We start from the raw sequence: 17,568 nt of genomic DNA on the forward strand, positions 1-17,568 counted from the left end.
TCAGTGGTAAAGGCGCTGGCTACCACCCCTGGAGTTTGCTAGTTCGAATCCCAGGGCGTGCTGAGTGACTCCAGCCGGGTCTCCTAAGCAACCAAATTGGCCCAGGTTGCTAGGGAGGGTAGAGTCACATGGGATAACCTCCTCGCGATCACTATAATGTGGTTCGTTCTCGGTGGGGCGCGTGGTGAGTTGAGCGTGGTTGCAGCGGTGGATGGCGTGAAGCCTCCACACATGCTATGTCTCCGTGGCGATGCGTTCAACAAGCCACGTGATAAGATGCGCGGGTTGACGTTCTCAGACGTGGAGGCAGCTGGGATTTGTCCTCCGCCACCCGGACTGAGGCGAATCACTACGCAACCACGAGGACTTAAAAAGCACATTGGGAATTGGGCATTCCAAATTGGGAGAAAAAGGGGAAAAATCCCCCCAAAAATAATAATAAAATAAAATAGAAATAGTTAAAAGCAACATTATTAAAAACTTTATTGGTGATATTGACTCCCCTAATGACCTGTTAATGATGTCAGTCAATATGGCTACTTTGAAACGGGCCAAATCAGGCATGTGAAAAGGATATCAGTCATCTAATTTTTGGGCCTTGCTCAATACAAATTTTATAACACTTTGCTAAATGACATTAACAGTTTTTATGCATTTATGTTATTGTTTGGACTGCACCATTCATAACACCTTATTTAAAAAAAAAAAATTACATAATAAAGTTCACATTTTGACATCTTGAACTGTCTTTGGAATGTTAATGTGTGTTAAAAGTGTTTGCAGGCATTAGTAATCTCATTGTGCTGTGGACCGTGAAGGCCACAAGATGGCACTAGCATGTCTAGATTGAGTATGAAAGGAAAATGTTTATGTTAAAAAGTGTTTCCTCTGTAGACAGTCAGTGTAAGGATGAGACAGCATAATCCATTCACACACACATAACACACTTCAGATTGTTTAACATCATATTAAATCAAATCAAATCAAATCAAATAAAATAATTAAAACAAATATTTTCATCAGATATACTGTAAGTAGACTGTAAAAATGCTTTGTTAGCTGGCCTAAACAATGTGCTTCATGTGGTCAAAGTTAAATTATTATTATTATTATTATTATATTAATAATAATAATACATACATAATTATTAATACAAATAATTAAATAGTTTGATCAAATCAGAAATATACTATCATTTGACTGAAAGAATCTGACTATGTTACACTTAAAGGATTAGTTCACCCAGAAATGAAAATTCAGTCATTGTTTACTCACCCCTGTGTTGTTATAACCCCTTATGATTTTGTTTTTTCTTAACACAAAGGGAGAAGCTGTGAAAATGTTTTGTGCTCAATGATGTCATACAATGGCAGTTTATGGTGACCACCTCTTCAAGCTTCGAAAGAATGCAGAAGTATAATTCAGGAGTCTAATAAATTATTCCATGAGACTCATGATTGTTATGAAAGCAGACGATAAGGTTTGGTGAGAAACAAACTGAAATCGAATGTATTATTTAGTGATAATGTTCACTGATAGTTGATCTCCTGTGCGTGTTCATGATAGGACAGGAGAGCAAAAATTCATGCAACTAAAGATACAAATAAAGAAATACAATTTTAAATATAAGACACAAAGAAAACTTTGGAAAATGTATCTTTCCATGGAATCAATAATTATTTTTATTGATCTTTAAGGTAAAAACTTCATTCTTACAGTTTACTGTATTATTAAAATACAAGTATTATTTTACTGTGTAATAAAAGCAATATAACATTTCACAGTCGCAAAAGCAAACCTGCTTGTGTGATTTTGCTTAATTATAACATTAATCACCATTGACAGGTTTTCAAATTAGATTTTGATAATAAAGCTGCATGATACTTACATAAACAGCATTATAACTTATTCTAATCATCAAAGATAATTTACAACTAATTAGCATTTTAAAATGAGGATTTAGCTGGATTATTCAGGTCAAGCCTGCAGGAGTCTGCTACACTAAAACCATCTCTTATCTGCTTTCAATTATAATTGTTGCTGGTAAACTCAAACATAACATGACTGCCGGATGAAACCTGAATCAGAGAGCTACTAAATGTACCAAACAAGCTGTTGGCTAGTGCCAGAGGTGACTGTTGCTTTGGAAATGGAAGTATCCTCTTTTTCGCCACCGTCACAGGCGGTCAAGACACATCTCCAAAAGGCTCGCTATATGCTGGCACATCACTGTGGGTGTAATGGCAGCATATGCACCTGAGGGGAGGTCTCTGTCCCCTGTCTCTGACTGTCTCACAGCTGTCATGCATGGCTAGAGTTCCCTGCCCTCTCTTCCACCATCAGAATGCCTTGACAAGGACACGTGTCCGCTGTTTACAGCACTGGTACTCGTCTAATGCCTGGTCACCTTGCTCTCTGTCTGTGCCTATGACAGTACGGACTAGTTGTGACACATTTAGAGCATTGTTTGGCTGTCATGTGGGAGCAGTGTGTTGGCATGGCATCAGGGGTAGACAGCTTTCACTTTACTCTATTTAAAGTGTCAAGTATGCTGATATTTTATATTTTCAAATGGAAATGTAGTCTGCACTTCAACACTCCTGTCTCGAGTCTATTGTAATTTCTCTGCCACTAGTTTCACCAAATGAAATTGTAAAAATATTGATTGTTTTTAAGTTAAGTAAGTTAGGGTTAGATATCACTGGAGGCTTAATCTCATAGCACTTTTTAAATTAGCAAAAAACAAAAAAAATGCTGAGATTTTTCCCCTCTATGAGGTGACTCTCTGTAGTACAGTATAACAGTAGAGGCATGACGATGCTAAATCATTCTGTTATCCTCTTGATTTTCTCCTCCGTAGTCCCGCCACTGTATCAGAGGACTTCCATTAGGTAAATTACATTTTACAGAGAAGGACGTAAATAATAGACTCCCTTCTCTTCTTTTTTATTTGTGCCCACTCTTTATGAGATTGTATTGTATATCAGGTTTGCCCACAGTGATTATGTTGACTGCCTAGAGCAGGTCTCAAGTCTCAAAGTAATTAAATGTCAGGTGATGTTACCAAATGAAAAATAAATCAGGAGCTGCGGCATGGGCATAAAGGAAATGAGAGTGCGCTCTCCATACAACTCTCTCAAGACACCTTCAGATTGTTTTTCATATACATTTATGAAAACACTTTGATTAAAAGTTTATCGTGTGAAATAGCAAAATTGCCATGACAGATGTTGAATAATTTTGAGCCTGTTTAAATGATTAATTTGCTGCAGCACCTCACATGCTCATACTTAGAGTTGGGAATGCCTAACCCTAAAGACGCGTTCACACTGACAGTGTTTTGCATTGATGAAGCAAGCTGAAGTCATTCATTTTCAGTGAGAGTTGGGGATTACTGGTGACATTAACAACAGCGACTGTTTGCAATTTGACAAGCTGATCTAAATGTAACTATGCAAATGAGCAGATATGCAATGCAGCGACTACCAATGCGAGTGCAGATAGTGATCAACCACCTTATATAGTTGGAGACTGCAGTCTTGTAGGAACACTTGCTAGCAACCACAACAGCACAGAGATTGCAACCTTCAACGATTTAGGTCATGTCCATACTAATACTATACGTTTTCGGTTCAAAGCGCATTGATTTTGCTACATTTATGCTTTTTATCCACACTAGAATAGCGTTTACCTCCACTGAAAATGGAAACTTTCGAAAACACTTTTTTAGTACTGCATTCTTTAGAAAATGATGACGTTTGGAACAAAAAACAGAGAAACTAATACGTTTTCTTTTCAAATGCTTTGATTTTGCTACGCTTACGTCTCACACCCACACTGGAATGGCATTTTCCTCCACTGAAAACACTCTCTAGTACTGCATACTGTAGAAAACTATGATGTTAGGAAACAGAAAGCTGAGTTTTCAGAGACTGTGCAACATCCAGCGATTTAGGCCACATCCACACTGGAACAGCGTTTTCTTCTACCGAAAATGGAGACTTTCGAAAACACTTTCTAGCACAGTATACTTTAAAAAACGATGATGTTTGAAACAAAAAACACAGAAACTTATACGTTCCCTTTCGATTCAGTTCACTCGACATTGCGACAAAACGCTATGGGGAACTACTTTTCTGACAACTAGTTAAAGCCCTTATACAATAACGGCAATCTTGTGATTGGCAATGGTGATTAAGCCCCTTTAGTTGGCCTATATAAGCAGGTGCGAAATCACCATTTCTTCAGAAATGTCTACCTTCAAGACAGACATCATCTCTCATCTTGAAAGCCCTCTCTGCTTCGCCAGCAAGGTACACTTCTCAGCGGATGGGATCTTCTCTGCAAACACAGACAGAATGACTCTCGCCTGTACTTTCAGCGCCTGCAGCAAGAAGACTCTCCCCCTCTCCATTCTCTCCGCTTCGCATCAAAGACGCTTCTTGGTGAACGGGTTCTTTGCTTCAGACGCTCGCCGTTGGACAACGCAGCATTTCAGCGAGACACCACCCGCTTCCTGCAGTCTACCGGCAGGAGATATTGTATCCTTTTCATATATACAGTATATATTAATATCTCAAAAAAGAGCCGCTTACGTGCAACGCTGTCGTTTCAAGATGTCGCTCTGCAAGTGTTCTATATGCAATGCCACTGATAAGAGCTGATTCACGTCCTCTTGCTGGCAGTTGAGGAGCTCGGTTTACAGTGGTCCCCTCCAGTTGATACGGAAAGGTCTCACTTGGATGAACCTGCAGTCTAACCGGTCAAAGACTGCGTCTCAAAGGTAAATGCCATTCTTCCCGGAGATCCGGCTTGCATGTTAACTCGCCTCATAAAGCATTGGCCTTAGAGTCAGCGGTAAAAAAAACAACTCTATCTGACACGTGCCATGACAGGTCATGGAAGTGACACGAATTCATGGTTACTTCAAAATGATGCTGCAGGTCACAAAAAGTCACCAGTGACAGTGATGAATGTCTGATGACTCATCGCTCTACTTTGGGTCAGCGCCTGGCGGGGAACCCTGCCCCCGCTGCTCCGGCTCCACCAAAGACAGCCGAGCCATCTGTGAAGCCATGCAACCGTGGCCTGAACGGTTTCTGTGTGTTGTGTTCAAATAAAGAATGTTCTAACATAGAGCGAGGGGCACTCATCGCTTGCATGACACACACACACACACACACACACGTTAATGCTGTTCATTTCCCCCTCTTCACCGGGAGGTTGCACATATTTTGTTCTATGTAAACATTGTTCTCACTCAAGAGAAGTGCTCATTGCACCTGCTCGAGATGCAAACACATTCACACTGTTCATTTACCCTCCCTTCCAGAGTTTGTCGGGAGGCTGCACATGTGTTATTTCTGTGTGTTGTGTTCACAAACATTGTTCTCACACAAAAGAGAAGCACTTATTACGCCTGGTTGAGGCGCAAACACATTCACACTGTTCATTTCCCCTCCCCGCCGGAGTTTGCCGGGAGGTCTCATATATGTTGTTTTTATGTGATTGTGTTCACATTACAATGTTCTCATAAATCTGAAATGTGCTTGTTTCACCTGTTCGAGACGCAAACACATTCATGCTGTTCATTTCCCCTCCCAGCCGAAATTTTCCAGGAGGCCGCACATGTGTTATTTCTGTTTGTTGTATTCACAAACATTATCACACAAAAGAGATGCAAACACATTCATGCTGTTCATTTCCCCTCCCCGCCGGAGTTCGCCGGGAGGTCTCATATATGTTGTTTTTATGTGATTGTGTTCACATTACAATGTTCTCATAAATCTGAAATGTGCTTGTTTCACCTGTTCGAGACGCAAACACATTCATGCTGTTCATTTCCCCTCCCAGCCGAAATTTTCCAGGAGGCCGCACATGTGTTATTTCTGTTTGTTGTATTCACAAACATTATCACACAAAAGAGATGCAAACACATTCACGCTGTTCGCTCCCCCTCCTCCGCCAATGTTCACCGGGAGGTCCCATACACCAATCAGCCACAACAAACCGGATTAAGGTGAGTAACCGTGCCACCACGAGGACCTGCTAAGTAGTGGGAATTGGGCATTCTAAATTGGGGAGAAAAGGGGATAAAAAAAATAAAAATAAAAAATAAATAAAAAAACACCTGCCTAATATTGTGTAGGTCCCCCTTGTGCCGCCAAAACAGCGCCAACCCGCATCTCAGAATAGCATTCTGAGATTATATTCTTCTCACCACAACTGTACAGAGCGGTTATCTGAGTTACCGTAGACTTTGTCGGTTCGAACCACTCTGGCCATTCTCTGTTGACCTCTCTCATCAACAAGACATTTCTGTCCATTGAACTGCCAGTCACTGGATGTTTTTTGTTTATGGCACCATGCAGAGTAAATTCTAGAGACTGTTGTGTGTGAAAATCCCAGGAGATCAGCAGCTACAGAAAGACTCATACCAGCCGTCTGGCATCTCATGTCCATAGCACAATATGGACATTCCTCATAATTTCTGGAATTTCTTTCGACCTTGGCATAGTGTGCTACTGGGTGAGACCTAAGCCAATTTCATGCTGCTGGAAAAGTTCTATTAAGGTGTTGATTTGATTGAACAGGGCTGGCAGTAATCAGGCCTGGGTGTGTCTGATCCATCTGAACCCCATTATGAAAGTAGTTTCATAGATTTGGGGATTTAGTAACTAACTAGTAACACTTGGAATACCCTAACAACTACCCAAAAAAACCCTAGCATTGCGGTGGCCGGGCAAGGACCATTTACATTTTCTTCTGAAAAATGTAAAAATCTAGTTCATGTTATTGCTTGTCAGTTTGACAAGTATGTGGGATGTGGGGAAACTATTTTTTACAATGGTATTCTGACATTTTATGCTTTTACATTGTTAGTGTTGAGATGTTCTAGTCAGCAGCCTCACTCAAATTATCTATATTCAGGTTGCTTCTCCGTTTTGCTGTAATTCAAGCTGAGCCATTTGAATTCGGACCAAATGTGGTTCAATGTGCTGATACCATACACATGGCTAGAGTGACAGGACATTTTGTCTGCTAATAGAAAAAGCCTCATCCCCGGTGGGCCATGAATTTGCTGCCCAGGCTGCTCATTGAAATACAAGAGTGATTTGTCAGCTGAAATGCCATGCCCACCTATAGATTACCAATTGCCTCCACTCTCCAACATACACTACCGGTCAAATTTTTTAAACACTTGACTTGACTATTATTCTGAAATGTGAAAAAAAATTATAATAAAGAATGAGTAAGTGTTTCAAAACTTTTGACTGGTAGTGTATAGCTGCACCACACTGTTCAGTTTGTTTGCTGTTTGTTCAGTGAATAGCAAAGACAACTCTGAAATTACCTGTCAATCACCACCCACACGTCACCCAAAGAAAATCTAAAAAGCTATTTTGTTCCCCCCATGAATCTTTCTTTTTTTCCTGCTACACATATAAAAGTGTTGCTTAAACCAGTTTTCTTAAATATACTGTATATCGATATGTATTATACAAAGATAAATTGTGGGTAATGGAAAAAATATCTATCCTATCCTAATCTATCTATCTATCCTATATCTAGTCTAATGGGAATTCTCTGGATTTGTGCCAGGGCACAAAGTGTGCTTTCTCTGCTTTTTCCCTTTCCTCCATTCATTATCCGGACTATGTTTTTGTATGAAGCCACCTCAGACAGACAGCTGACTCTGAGGGGTTTCGTCTAGTCCCTTCAAACAGAGCTTTGCTGGCACACATGAGGGCCAAAACGTCATCCCACCACTCAAATTAACAGACTGCGGGCACTTGTGGAAGGCATGGCTGTATGGTGGCAAGGTTTTAACTTCCACAGACCACTGCATATTAATGTGGCTAGATTAGGGGGACCTTAAATTGGAGGGATGTTTGTCAAAACAAGTAATTTATTTAGTCTGAAAATACTGGTTTGTTGGTTTGACCACAATCAAAGCTTGAAAATACTGTGTTTAAAGGTGCATTGCAGTTTAGTAAATTCAACATCCTGTGGGGCATGTCTTATTCAATTCAAGTTTTAACTCATGAATTGAAATGGAGCTACTTCTTACATTCAGAATTTTGCCCAACCCTGGCATTCTATAGAGATTCAGATGGGATTTGCCATTAAAAAAATGTAGTCGCTTGAATAATAATAAATACATTTTTTGGCATACTTTTCACCCTCAGTGCTGAAAAATCCCCCCATCAAATTAATTAAATACTTCTCGCATGACCAACACATAATGGGTGTTGTTTAAAGGGGTCATGATAATTGTATTATCTTCCCTGAGGTCCACTGATAATGTTAGTGAAGTTTTTTGCACCAAAACAGTCATAATATAGTTAAATATGATCATTTTACACCCTGTCTCTGGCCTCCTGTCTGAAACGCTCCTTAAAACTTCAATGTTACCACACACTGTTCTGATTGGCTTACATAGTGCAGTCCTTCGAATGCAGCCATATTTGAAACTCAATTGGAAGAGAATGAACAAGCACCACAACATTATAAAACTAAATATCAGGGTTTACACACAACGCACATCCAACTGTTAACACTCAGCACCATCAAATATCAAACAGTCATGACATTTGAAACTGTTTACTTATTTTTTCGATCTGGTCTAATAGTATTTTTAACTGCCCCATCCTTCAATAACAGTTCCTTTGCAAAGCTTGAATCATATTGTGACAATCATATTGGTTCACAAGTAATCCACGCTGAGATGGGCTGAAAGCAAAAATGGAAAAGAACCAGAACAAACAAATGTTTTAAAATTTGCGCTTGCACCGCTCTTAAAACGTGGATCTTGTAAGTTTTGAAACTTATCAGAACGATCAAAGATGTCCATCTAGTTCATGTTTACATAGACCAACAATTAAAAATAGTGCAGATGGGATCAAAAACTCATCCAGTACACCTTTATACTCATAATAGCAAGACACAGAATGGGGGTCTCCAAGAGTTATAACTTGACATTTTGTCTTTTAAAACGGTGCGAGATGCATGATACCGGTCAAAGCAATTCGTCTAGTGCATGTTTATGTAGAAAAATATTTAGGAAGGTGTCCTGTGTAAGTTGCTTTGGTGTAGATGAATCTCCCATGACAGATGTGGCCCATCTCTCTCTTCTTCACCTGTCTGACTGAGTGCCAGTGAGCAGGGCCAAGGGTGCGACATTGTAAAAATCGTTGTTGATGTCTTGCTGATGTTTTTGTAGCGTGATTTATATAAATGTTCTTTTTCTATTGAGGAAGTTTTTAGTTCTCAAACTTACTGTATGTTTTTACAGTAGAATGAACTCTTATATGTCTTTTTGTCACATTGTCGCTTGTGACTTCATGAAACATAAACAGAATAGACAGTGGCAAGGAAAAGTATGTGAACCCTTTGGAATTAGCTGGTTTTCTGCATTAATTGATCATAAAATGTGATCTCATCTTCATCAAAGTCACATGTATAGACAGCCACAATGTGCTTAAGCTAACAACACACAAATAATTATAATCTTTCATGTCTTTGCTGAACACATCCCATTAAACATTTCTAGTGCTGTGGAAAAGTAAGCGAACCCTTGGATTTAATAACTGGTCGATCCTCCTTTGGCAGCAATAACCTCAATCAACTGTTTCTAGTAGCTGTGGATTAGACCTGTACAACGTTCAGAAGGAATTTTAACCCTTCTTCCTTACAGAACTGCTTCAGCTCAGCCATATTCTTAGGATGTCTGGTGTGAACAGCTCTCTTGAGGTCATTTCACAGTATCTCTATTGGGTTAAGGTCTGGGCTCTGACTTGGCCACTCCAAAAGGTGAATTTTCTTTTTTAAGCCATTCTGTAGTGGATTTACTTTGTTTAGGGTCATTGTTCTGCTGCACCACTGAACTTCTACTGGGCGTCAGCTGGCGCACAGTCACCCTGACATTATCCTGTAGGATATCTGAATAAACTTGGGAACCAATTTTTCCCTTGATGATGGCAAACGGTCCAGGCCCCGAAGCAGCAAAGCAGCCCCAAATCATGATGCTCCCTCCACCATACTTCACTGTTGGGATAATGCTTTCATGTTGGTATGCAATGCCCTTTTAATGCCATACATAGTGTTGCAGTTTCTTCCAAACAATTCAACCTTAGTTTCATCAGTCTACATAACATTTCCCAGTAGCGTTTTGGAGTGTCAAGGTGGTCTTTGGCAAACTTCAGGCACACAGCAATGTTTTTGTTGAAAAGCAGTGGCTTTCTTCGTAGTATCCTGTCATGGACACCTTGCCTGTTTAATGTTTTCCGTATAGTAGATTCATGAACAGAGATGATAACCATTTCCAATGATACCTTCAAGTCTTTAACTGTCTTTCTAGGATTCTATTTTATTTGTCAAACTGTGGACAGATGAATGTCTAAGCTCTTTGTAACCCTTTCCAGCATTATGCAAAGCAACAATTCTTGATCGTAGGTCTTCTGAGATCTCTTTTTTTGTGATTTTTACACACCTCCAATCTCGTTTCATTAATTGGTTGCCAGGTTTGCCAGCTTCTGACTCTAATAATCTTTTGTTGACATCATTAGCCTAGGGGTTCACATACTTTTTCCATCCTACACTGTAAATGTTAAAATTATGTATTCAATATGTACAAGAACAATACAATAACTTGTGTTTTATTCGTTAAAACAGATTGTGTTTGTTCATTATTTTAACTTAGAATCAAACCAGATTTTAAGACAAATTTGTACATAAATACAGGTAATTCCATAGGGTTCATATACATTTTCTTACTTCTGTAAAAACGGCAGATTTTCCTTATTAAAACAATGCCACTGTGTCAAACTACATTGTGATATGATGCAACACTACTGCAGATATCTCTTTTGTCATGCTGGGGGATGGTCTGTGGTTACGAAGCGGGCCAATCACATGACGCGTTGTTACAATTTTGTAGTTGTGCGCGTTGCCGTAGGTTCGACGCAGAAGTATAAATCGGCCTTAACAGAGTAAGGTTTTAATAGTGCCATAGAGCCACAGTATTTACATTTTATGGGGAAGTCAGCTTATGAGTAGTTTACTTATAGTTGTCTCTGAATATTAAGCTGGGATCAGAGAAAGTATGTTAACATCATAAAATTATACACTTCCCCTTTAAAGAAGGATTTGTTTTGTCTGCTGTAGAGACAGTTTCCTCTTTGTTTTGTTTCAGTTCTGCAAGCGGCGCTGTACAGATCAATTCATTGATGTATGTGGACCAGCTACCAGTGGCTGAAATTATTCATCAGGTAAGTCTGGGGTTAACTCTTGTTCGAATGTGTAAATTTGAACATGGGTTATTTTGAATGTGATTCATGATTGTGAAGTTGAAAACAGTAGGCTGAGTCTGTTTAGCAATATTTATGTTTTGGTATTGAAGCAAAATGTATAATTGTTTTTTTTTTTTTATAAAACAGAGTTGTGCATAGAGCACAAAAGCACAAAACAGCATTATGTTGTACTACAAAAGTACAAATAATAGAAGTAATTATTAATTTAGCACCATAGATAAAAGAATGATTTGGGCCTAATGCTGCCAGTACAATGCGCTGTGTTATCTTTGCCCAGCATTTACAAAATGTACTATAATTAAACACTACTGAGGTCTTTAATTATGTTTTGTGTTTACCTTGCTGCTGTACCTAAATAGCTAGTAGGTGTGACCATGCTATGTGTGAAATTTACCAATTTGTTTTGGCCTTGCCTGCTTCTATGCATTCAACATTGACTGCATGGGAAAGTTTCACCCAGAATCTAAGCCCAATCGTAACATTTCAAGCAGAATTCTCTGATATTTTAGTGGAGTGCATGTGTTAACTGAGTTTTAGATGTGCATGCTTCTCATCTATGTCACTGCATGTTGATATCAGGCACAGTGAAGATGGTCTGTGAAGTCTTATGCATGTATACAGAATGTATGCAGTTACATATAGTATGCTTTTTAACATTTTCAGATCTGACAGTTATTTCCTTGTAAAGTCCCGTGTAACCGGCAAAGTAAAAAAAAAATGTTTTTACACACATTTAGGGTTTACATTACACTATGTGGTTTCAGTGATCCGATCACAAAACCTTTTTACCTGTTTGCACCCGTTTTTAGCATTGTCCACTTGTGATGGGATTACTCTAAAAATGCATTGTAATACCAGGTGCAAATGGCCTTAGAATTTTTCACACTAAAGACCTCTTTTAAAGAAACACATTCCTGCTTCAAGTGGACCAAAAATTGAAATGAGTGAATTTGCATTCAGATTTAAACCATTTACACCAACATGATGCCAATGCTGGTGTCAGACCTGAAGCCCGGTCTGGTGCTGTTTCATGCCCCTGGTTCTGGGATGGAAAATTTGGCTCTGTCCCGGCAAAACTAGATAGAACAAAACTAGATTGGCTTCAATATAATCTACAACGCTGTCTGCATCGAAGCATGTTCCATCTATATTTCCATCTATGTGAAGCAAAATGATTTAATTTTAGCTCGAATAATAATTATAATTCTTATTAGAAATAAATGTTATTGTATACATGTGTGAATTGATTGCTATGAATTTTATTTGTTATATTTCATAGGGCTGTCAATTGATTAAAAATGTTAATACAATTAATTACATTTTTTCCAGATTTATGAATCGCAATTAATCGGCAGGTACATTGATATTTGCTGAGAAAGGCCCTGAAACAAAGATGAATTATATATAATAAGTCATATATATAGGAGTCATGAATAATTGCGTTAATGACAAAAAAAGCAAACCATACTCAGACTTTCTTCTGAGGTTTAGAGATTTGTTTGTGTTCTTTTTTTAAATGAAGCAAAAAGTGACATTTTTAAAGATAAAGTGAAGGCATTGCTATATGTAATAAATTGTTGATGAACCAGCACCTCTTTTCCATTTTGATATAGTGGAGGTTACAAGATGTCAAGAGTCAAGACTGCTTGTTTTATCAGTATATCGCACTGCTATAACTGAGCTTTGCAGATGACATTCATAAATATGAATGTTCTATTCTGGATAAAGAATAGTGGAGTAATTGCAGGCAGTGAGTGGATATGCAGTGAACAGTGTGAGTCTGAGGACTGGGATGAGCCATCCCTCCAGCAGTCGTTCAGTCAGGAATTTCTGATTGGATGCTCCCTCTCACTGTGTGCTGGACTCTATTACTGGCCTCATGCAGACTACATCACAACCTTTGATCTCTCTCTTTCTGTCTCTTTCCTTCTCTCTCTGCATCAATTCCTATTAGTGACATTCCTGGTATTTTGTGAATTTGGAGCAAGGACATAAATGATGCTTGTGTTGCTCAGCATTCTTAACTAGCTCTTATTCTTGTATAAACAGATTACTGTTGGACAGAATGTCCATGCATCTAAATGATTCCCTTGTAAGGCCAAATGCTACAATTCAAATAGCTTTTCGGAAATGAAATTGCTGGAGAAATATTTCTGAAATAATTCTCAAAAAGTTCTGCATACTGTTCAGTTTTCCTGGCAGATGCGCTTTAGTTGGATTGTGCATTGCAAATGTTTCAATAGTGCAACAGATTCTTGAATTAAGAATAAAACGAGTCTTTTGCAAGGGGATGTGTGTAATGAATTGCCAAATATAGTGCAATATAAACCAGCTCAGGGCTGATTCTGTTCTGTTGGTTATTTAACTTTTTCTTGAGATATACAAAATAATAGCATAATAAGAAGGTTTACATAGATTTTTTGATAGAGTTTTCCAGTGACAGTGCAACTGAAGTAATTAATTTGCACTTAGAGTTGGTGATTGGCCATTGGTGATGTTGAGCAGAGATACATTTTATGCAATTGAGATGTGATGGCCCTTTATACTTTATACTTCTTATTTTAAATTAATTAGTTAAACTTAATTGTAGACATTTTTTCCATCCAAAACTTTGTGTTCCCAATCAAAGGAAGCAATTCTATACTTTTTCTTTAAAGTGCACCAAAAATCTAATACTGTAGACTTTCAAATCAAATGAGGTTGGATTTCAGATGAAATTCTCTTGTGGTCACTTTTCATTAGTAATGAAAGGGCTGGATGTCTGTTTCTCTTGCTCTCCTTCAAAGAAAATGTGGTGTAATATGTGAGTGTTTTAGTCCACTTGTGATTTTTGCATCCAAAGTGGGCTGTACATAATTTTATCATATTCATTCATCAGTTATTAGGCCATGAGATTTTCAAGAACAAATACAGGTTTTGTTTTCAGCGCTAATTGCAGGTTTTGTTTTGTGATCGGATCACAAAAACCAAATACGGAGGAAGTCAAAAATGCATATGTAGACACTAATCCATCACAGAAAGCAGCGAAGCACCTTCCAGTTACATGCAGCTTTAAAAGGAAATAACTATTCGATTGGAAAATTTGAAAAAGCATACACATATACTGGCACAAGAACTTCGTGGAACTTCTGTGTGGCTGATATCAACATGCAGTGACAGAGGAGAAGTACACACATCTGAAGCTCAGGTTAATACAGGTACTCAAAATAATTGAGAATTCTGCTTGAAATGTTGTGTTTGTGTTTAGATTCAATTTCAACTGCATCTTGGAGAAAAAGTGCACAGTTTTTTCATGCTTTTTGCATTTTATGACTTTTTTAAAGTTTATTATCATGCAGTAACAAACTGACATAGTGATTGATGTGTTGTCCTGAAATCAGAAACCCTACCCTCAGAAATCTGAACATAAGTGGTCAAAGATGACGCATTTAAGCGACCAGGTGTAAACGGGGTCATTAATGCAAACTTCTGTATTCTTGTTATTAATATATTGTCTATATCAGTATGATCAGAATAAGACAATTAAATTATCTGGATTTATGTTTTATCAGATACGTTCTTACATGCGTTATTATTTAAAGCAGTAATTCAGGTATAATGTTGTAAATTTAGAAAGTAACTTAAAAAAAGATTAAACGAATCATACCGCATGACCAGTGTTGTCCGATTCCCAAACAAATGAGTCTTATGAGCCAGTTCTTTTGAATCCACAGCACGAAGCCTACAACATGACCAGTGTAGTCTGATTTCCGAACGAATGACTCTTATGACTCAGTTCTTTTGAATCCACAGCACAAAACATACAGCGTGACCAGTGTAGTCCGATTCCCAAACAAATGACTCTTTTGAGCAGGCTCTTTTCAATCCACAGCACGAAACCAACAACGTGACCAGTGTAGTCCGATTCCCGAACAATTGACTCTTATGAGCCGGTTCTTTTGAATCCACAGAAAGAAACATACAGCACGACCAGTGTAGACCGATTCCCGAACAAATTACTCTAATGAGCCGGTTCTTATGAATCTACAGCACAAAACATACAGCGTGACCAGTGTAATCCGATTCCCGAACAAATGACTCTTTTGAATTCACAGCACGAAACCTACAACGTGACCAGTGTAATCCGATTCCCGAACAATTGACTCTTATGAGCCAGTTCTTTTGAATCTACAGTACGAAACATGCAGTGCTACCAGTGTAGTCCGATTCCCGAACAAATGACTCTTATGAGCCAGTTCATTTGAATCTACACCACATAACATGCAGCCCTTCCTCCCGAATGAATGATACTTATCCTCCGGTATTTTTAGGACAATGTGTAGTTAAAACACTTCACGAGTATTGTTTTAATTAGTGGTATTTTTAAAAAGTAATGAATTAATAAAATATCTTAATTAAAATGTCTGTGCAAACACACCATTGGCAGAAATCTTTTCTGTTAAAATATGAAACTATTTCATCACTTTCTAACAGGAGGCTGAGGACAGTAAATGCAGTAAGAGTTGCATTTCTTATATCCAAATATTTATTTCTCAAAAGTACTAAAGGAATCTGTAATGGAACCCTTAAGGAACCGGAATTGTTAAGAGGAATTGGAATGGTTAAATTATTTAAATTCCCATCCCTACTGAAGAATACCTAGACGGTATAGTAAGTAAAGTTAGTTTACTTGTTACCTTCAAAAATAGTCTGATTGCATTGCACAAGGGCATTGGCAGACGCATTAGCCAGACTAGACAATGTTTTGAAAAATTATTTAAAATTATGCCCTCTGCTAGATAAAGAATTTATTTTTCAAGCACCTCTATCTCCTTCCCTTCTGTTCCCCTACAGTTATATTTGGTCAGATATTTATCAAACTTTGTGTAGACTGAAATAAAATAAAAAAATCTTTCTTTTCCATTCAGATTCCACTTATATGTTTGATTGAATATGTAGCCGGGGGCCAGTGAAAGTTTGACTTTTTAAGCTCTTAAAAAACTTTAAAGGGTTAGTTCACCCAAATGTTCAAATTCTTTTAATGATATGAGGGTGATTCATTCCAAACCTGTATGATGTTCTTTCTTCCATGTAACACAAAAGGAGATGTATTAGACTGAATGTTAACCTCAGTCACCATTCACTTTCATTGTATGAAGAAAAAAAAAGCATGAAATAAAAGTGAATGTTACTGAGTCTAACATTCAGCCTTACACCTCTGTTTGTGTTACATAGAAGAAACAAAGTAATTTAATTTAAAATGTTTCTACTTCAATCCAGAACATGTAATGATCAAAGTGATATTAAATGAGTTTATCTTAAAACAGACATATTTAAAGAGCATTTCAGAAGAGCCTAGAATTATTTAAGATACCCAAAAGCAGCTGTACGCCAAATATGAATTGCTGCAGGACTATGTTTAATTTATTTGAAAAGACAAGTCAGTGTGTGAGGTCATAGAAGTGGAAACACTGTGCTATAACCTCATCTTTTCTGTCTGAGGATGAGGTTATCCCCTTTTTGCAGAGATGGTTTTCACTTCTAAATCCAGCTTGAAATGTCAGGGACTAATCGCAGTGTACTCAGCTGAAGGTGTTTTTCTCCAGACTCAATTACTTAGCTTGTTGTGATGATTTTGCTCTGAGAAGGCTTGTCTTCCGCTTTGAATAATTATTTGTTCGCTTGACAGCCTCATGGCATGAGGGAATCAAAGCTGAAGGTGGAGGATGCATGCTTGTTTCCTTTTGTCCTTTTTGGCTGGGTTGTGAACCAGCTAAACTGAAAATAATTAAATCACTGAATAGTGAGACGTTTGATGACAGAGTTTGCAGTCTGGGAAAAAACAGCAGAGTACCATTTGCATACATGTTTTACAAGAGAAAACTCTCAATATATTTGGGTAAATTGTATGCAAATTCCCTTATAATGTTCCCTTAAGGCGTAATTTAGTTTTTCTCTTTATGCAAATCTCTTGAAGACTTCTATATGTAAATGACCTCTTTTATGACTGGGTAACCTTTGCTCACCGGTGTAGTAATATTTTGACTCTCCCCATCATTTATTTAAGAAAAGCAAAAATCTGGGTTACAGTGAGGTACTTTGTAACAGGACTGGTTAATGTGGGAATGAGGAAGCGTGGGTCAGGTATCTTCAAACTCTTTATTCACAAAATAAACACTCAAAAGTCGGGATAAACACTCCAATGCGCCGCACTTTTGTGCATCACTCTCTCTCTCTCTCTCTCTCTCCCTCCTTCCTCTGGCGTGGGATCCTCTTA

At 38.1% G+C, this 17,568-nt stretch overlaps 1 protein-coding gene across 1 annotated transcript in view; it reads left to right on the forward strand.

Annotated features, from left to right (window-relative positions):
• Positions 1 to 17,568, forward strand: part of LOC127441993 (GPI-anchor transamidase-like) — a 48,430-nt gene that overhangs the window by 17,884 nt on the left and 12,978 nt on the right. Inside the window, exon 10 of the mRNA XM_051699619.1 lies at positions 11,195 to 11,270. Coding sequence (XP_051555579.1) covers positions 11,195 to 11,270 — 76 coding nt within the window. The remainder of the gene's footprint in view (positions 1 to 11,194; positions 11,271 to 17,568) is intronic.

This window comes from Myxocyprinus asiaticus, chromosome 6 (assembly GCF_019703515.2).
Source record: "Myxocyprinus asiaticus isolate MX2 ecotype Aquarium Trade chromosome 6, UBuf_Myxa_2, whole genome shotgun sequence".
NCBI classification, from domain to species: Eukaryota; Metazoa; Chordata; class Actinopteri; order Cypriniformes; family Catostomidae; genus Myxocyprinus; species Myxocyprinus asiaticus.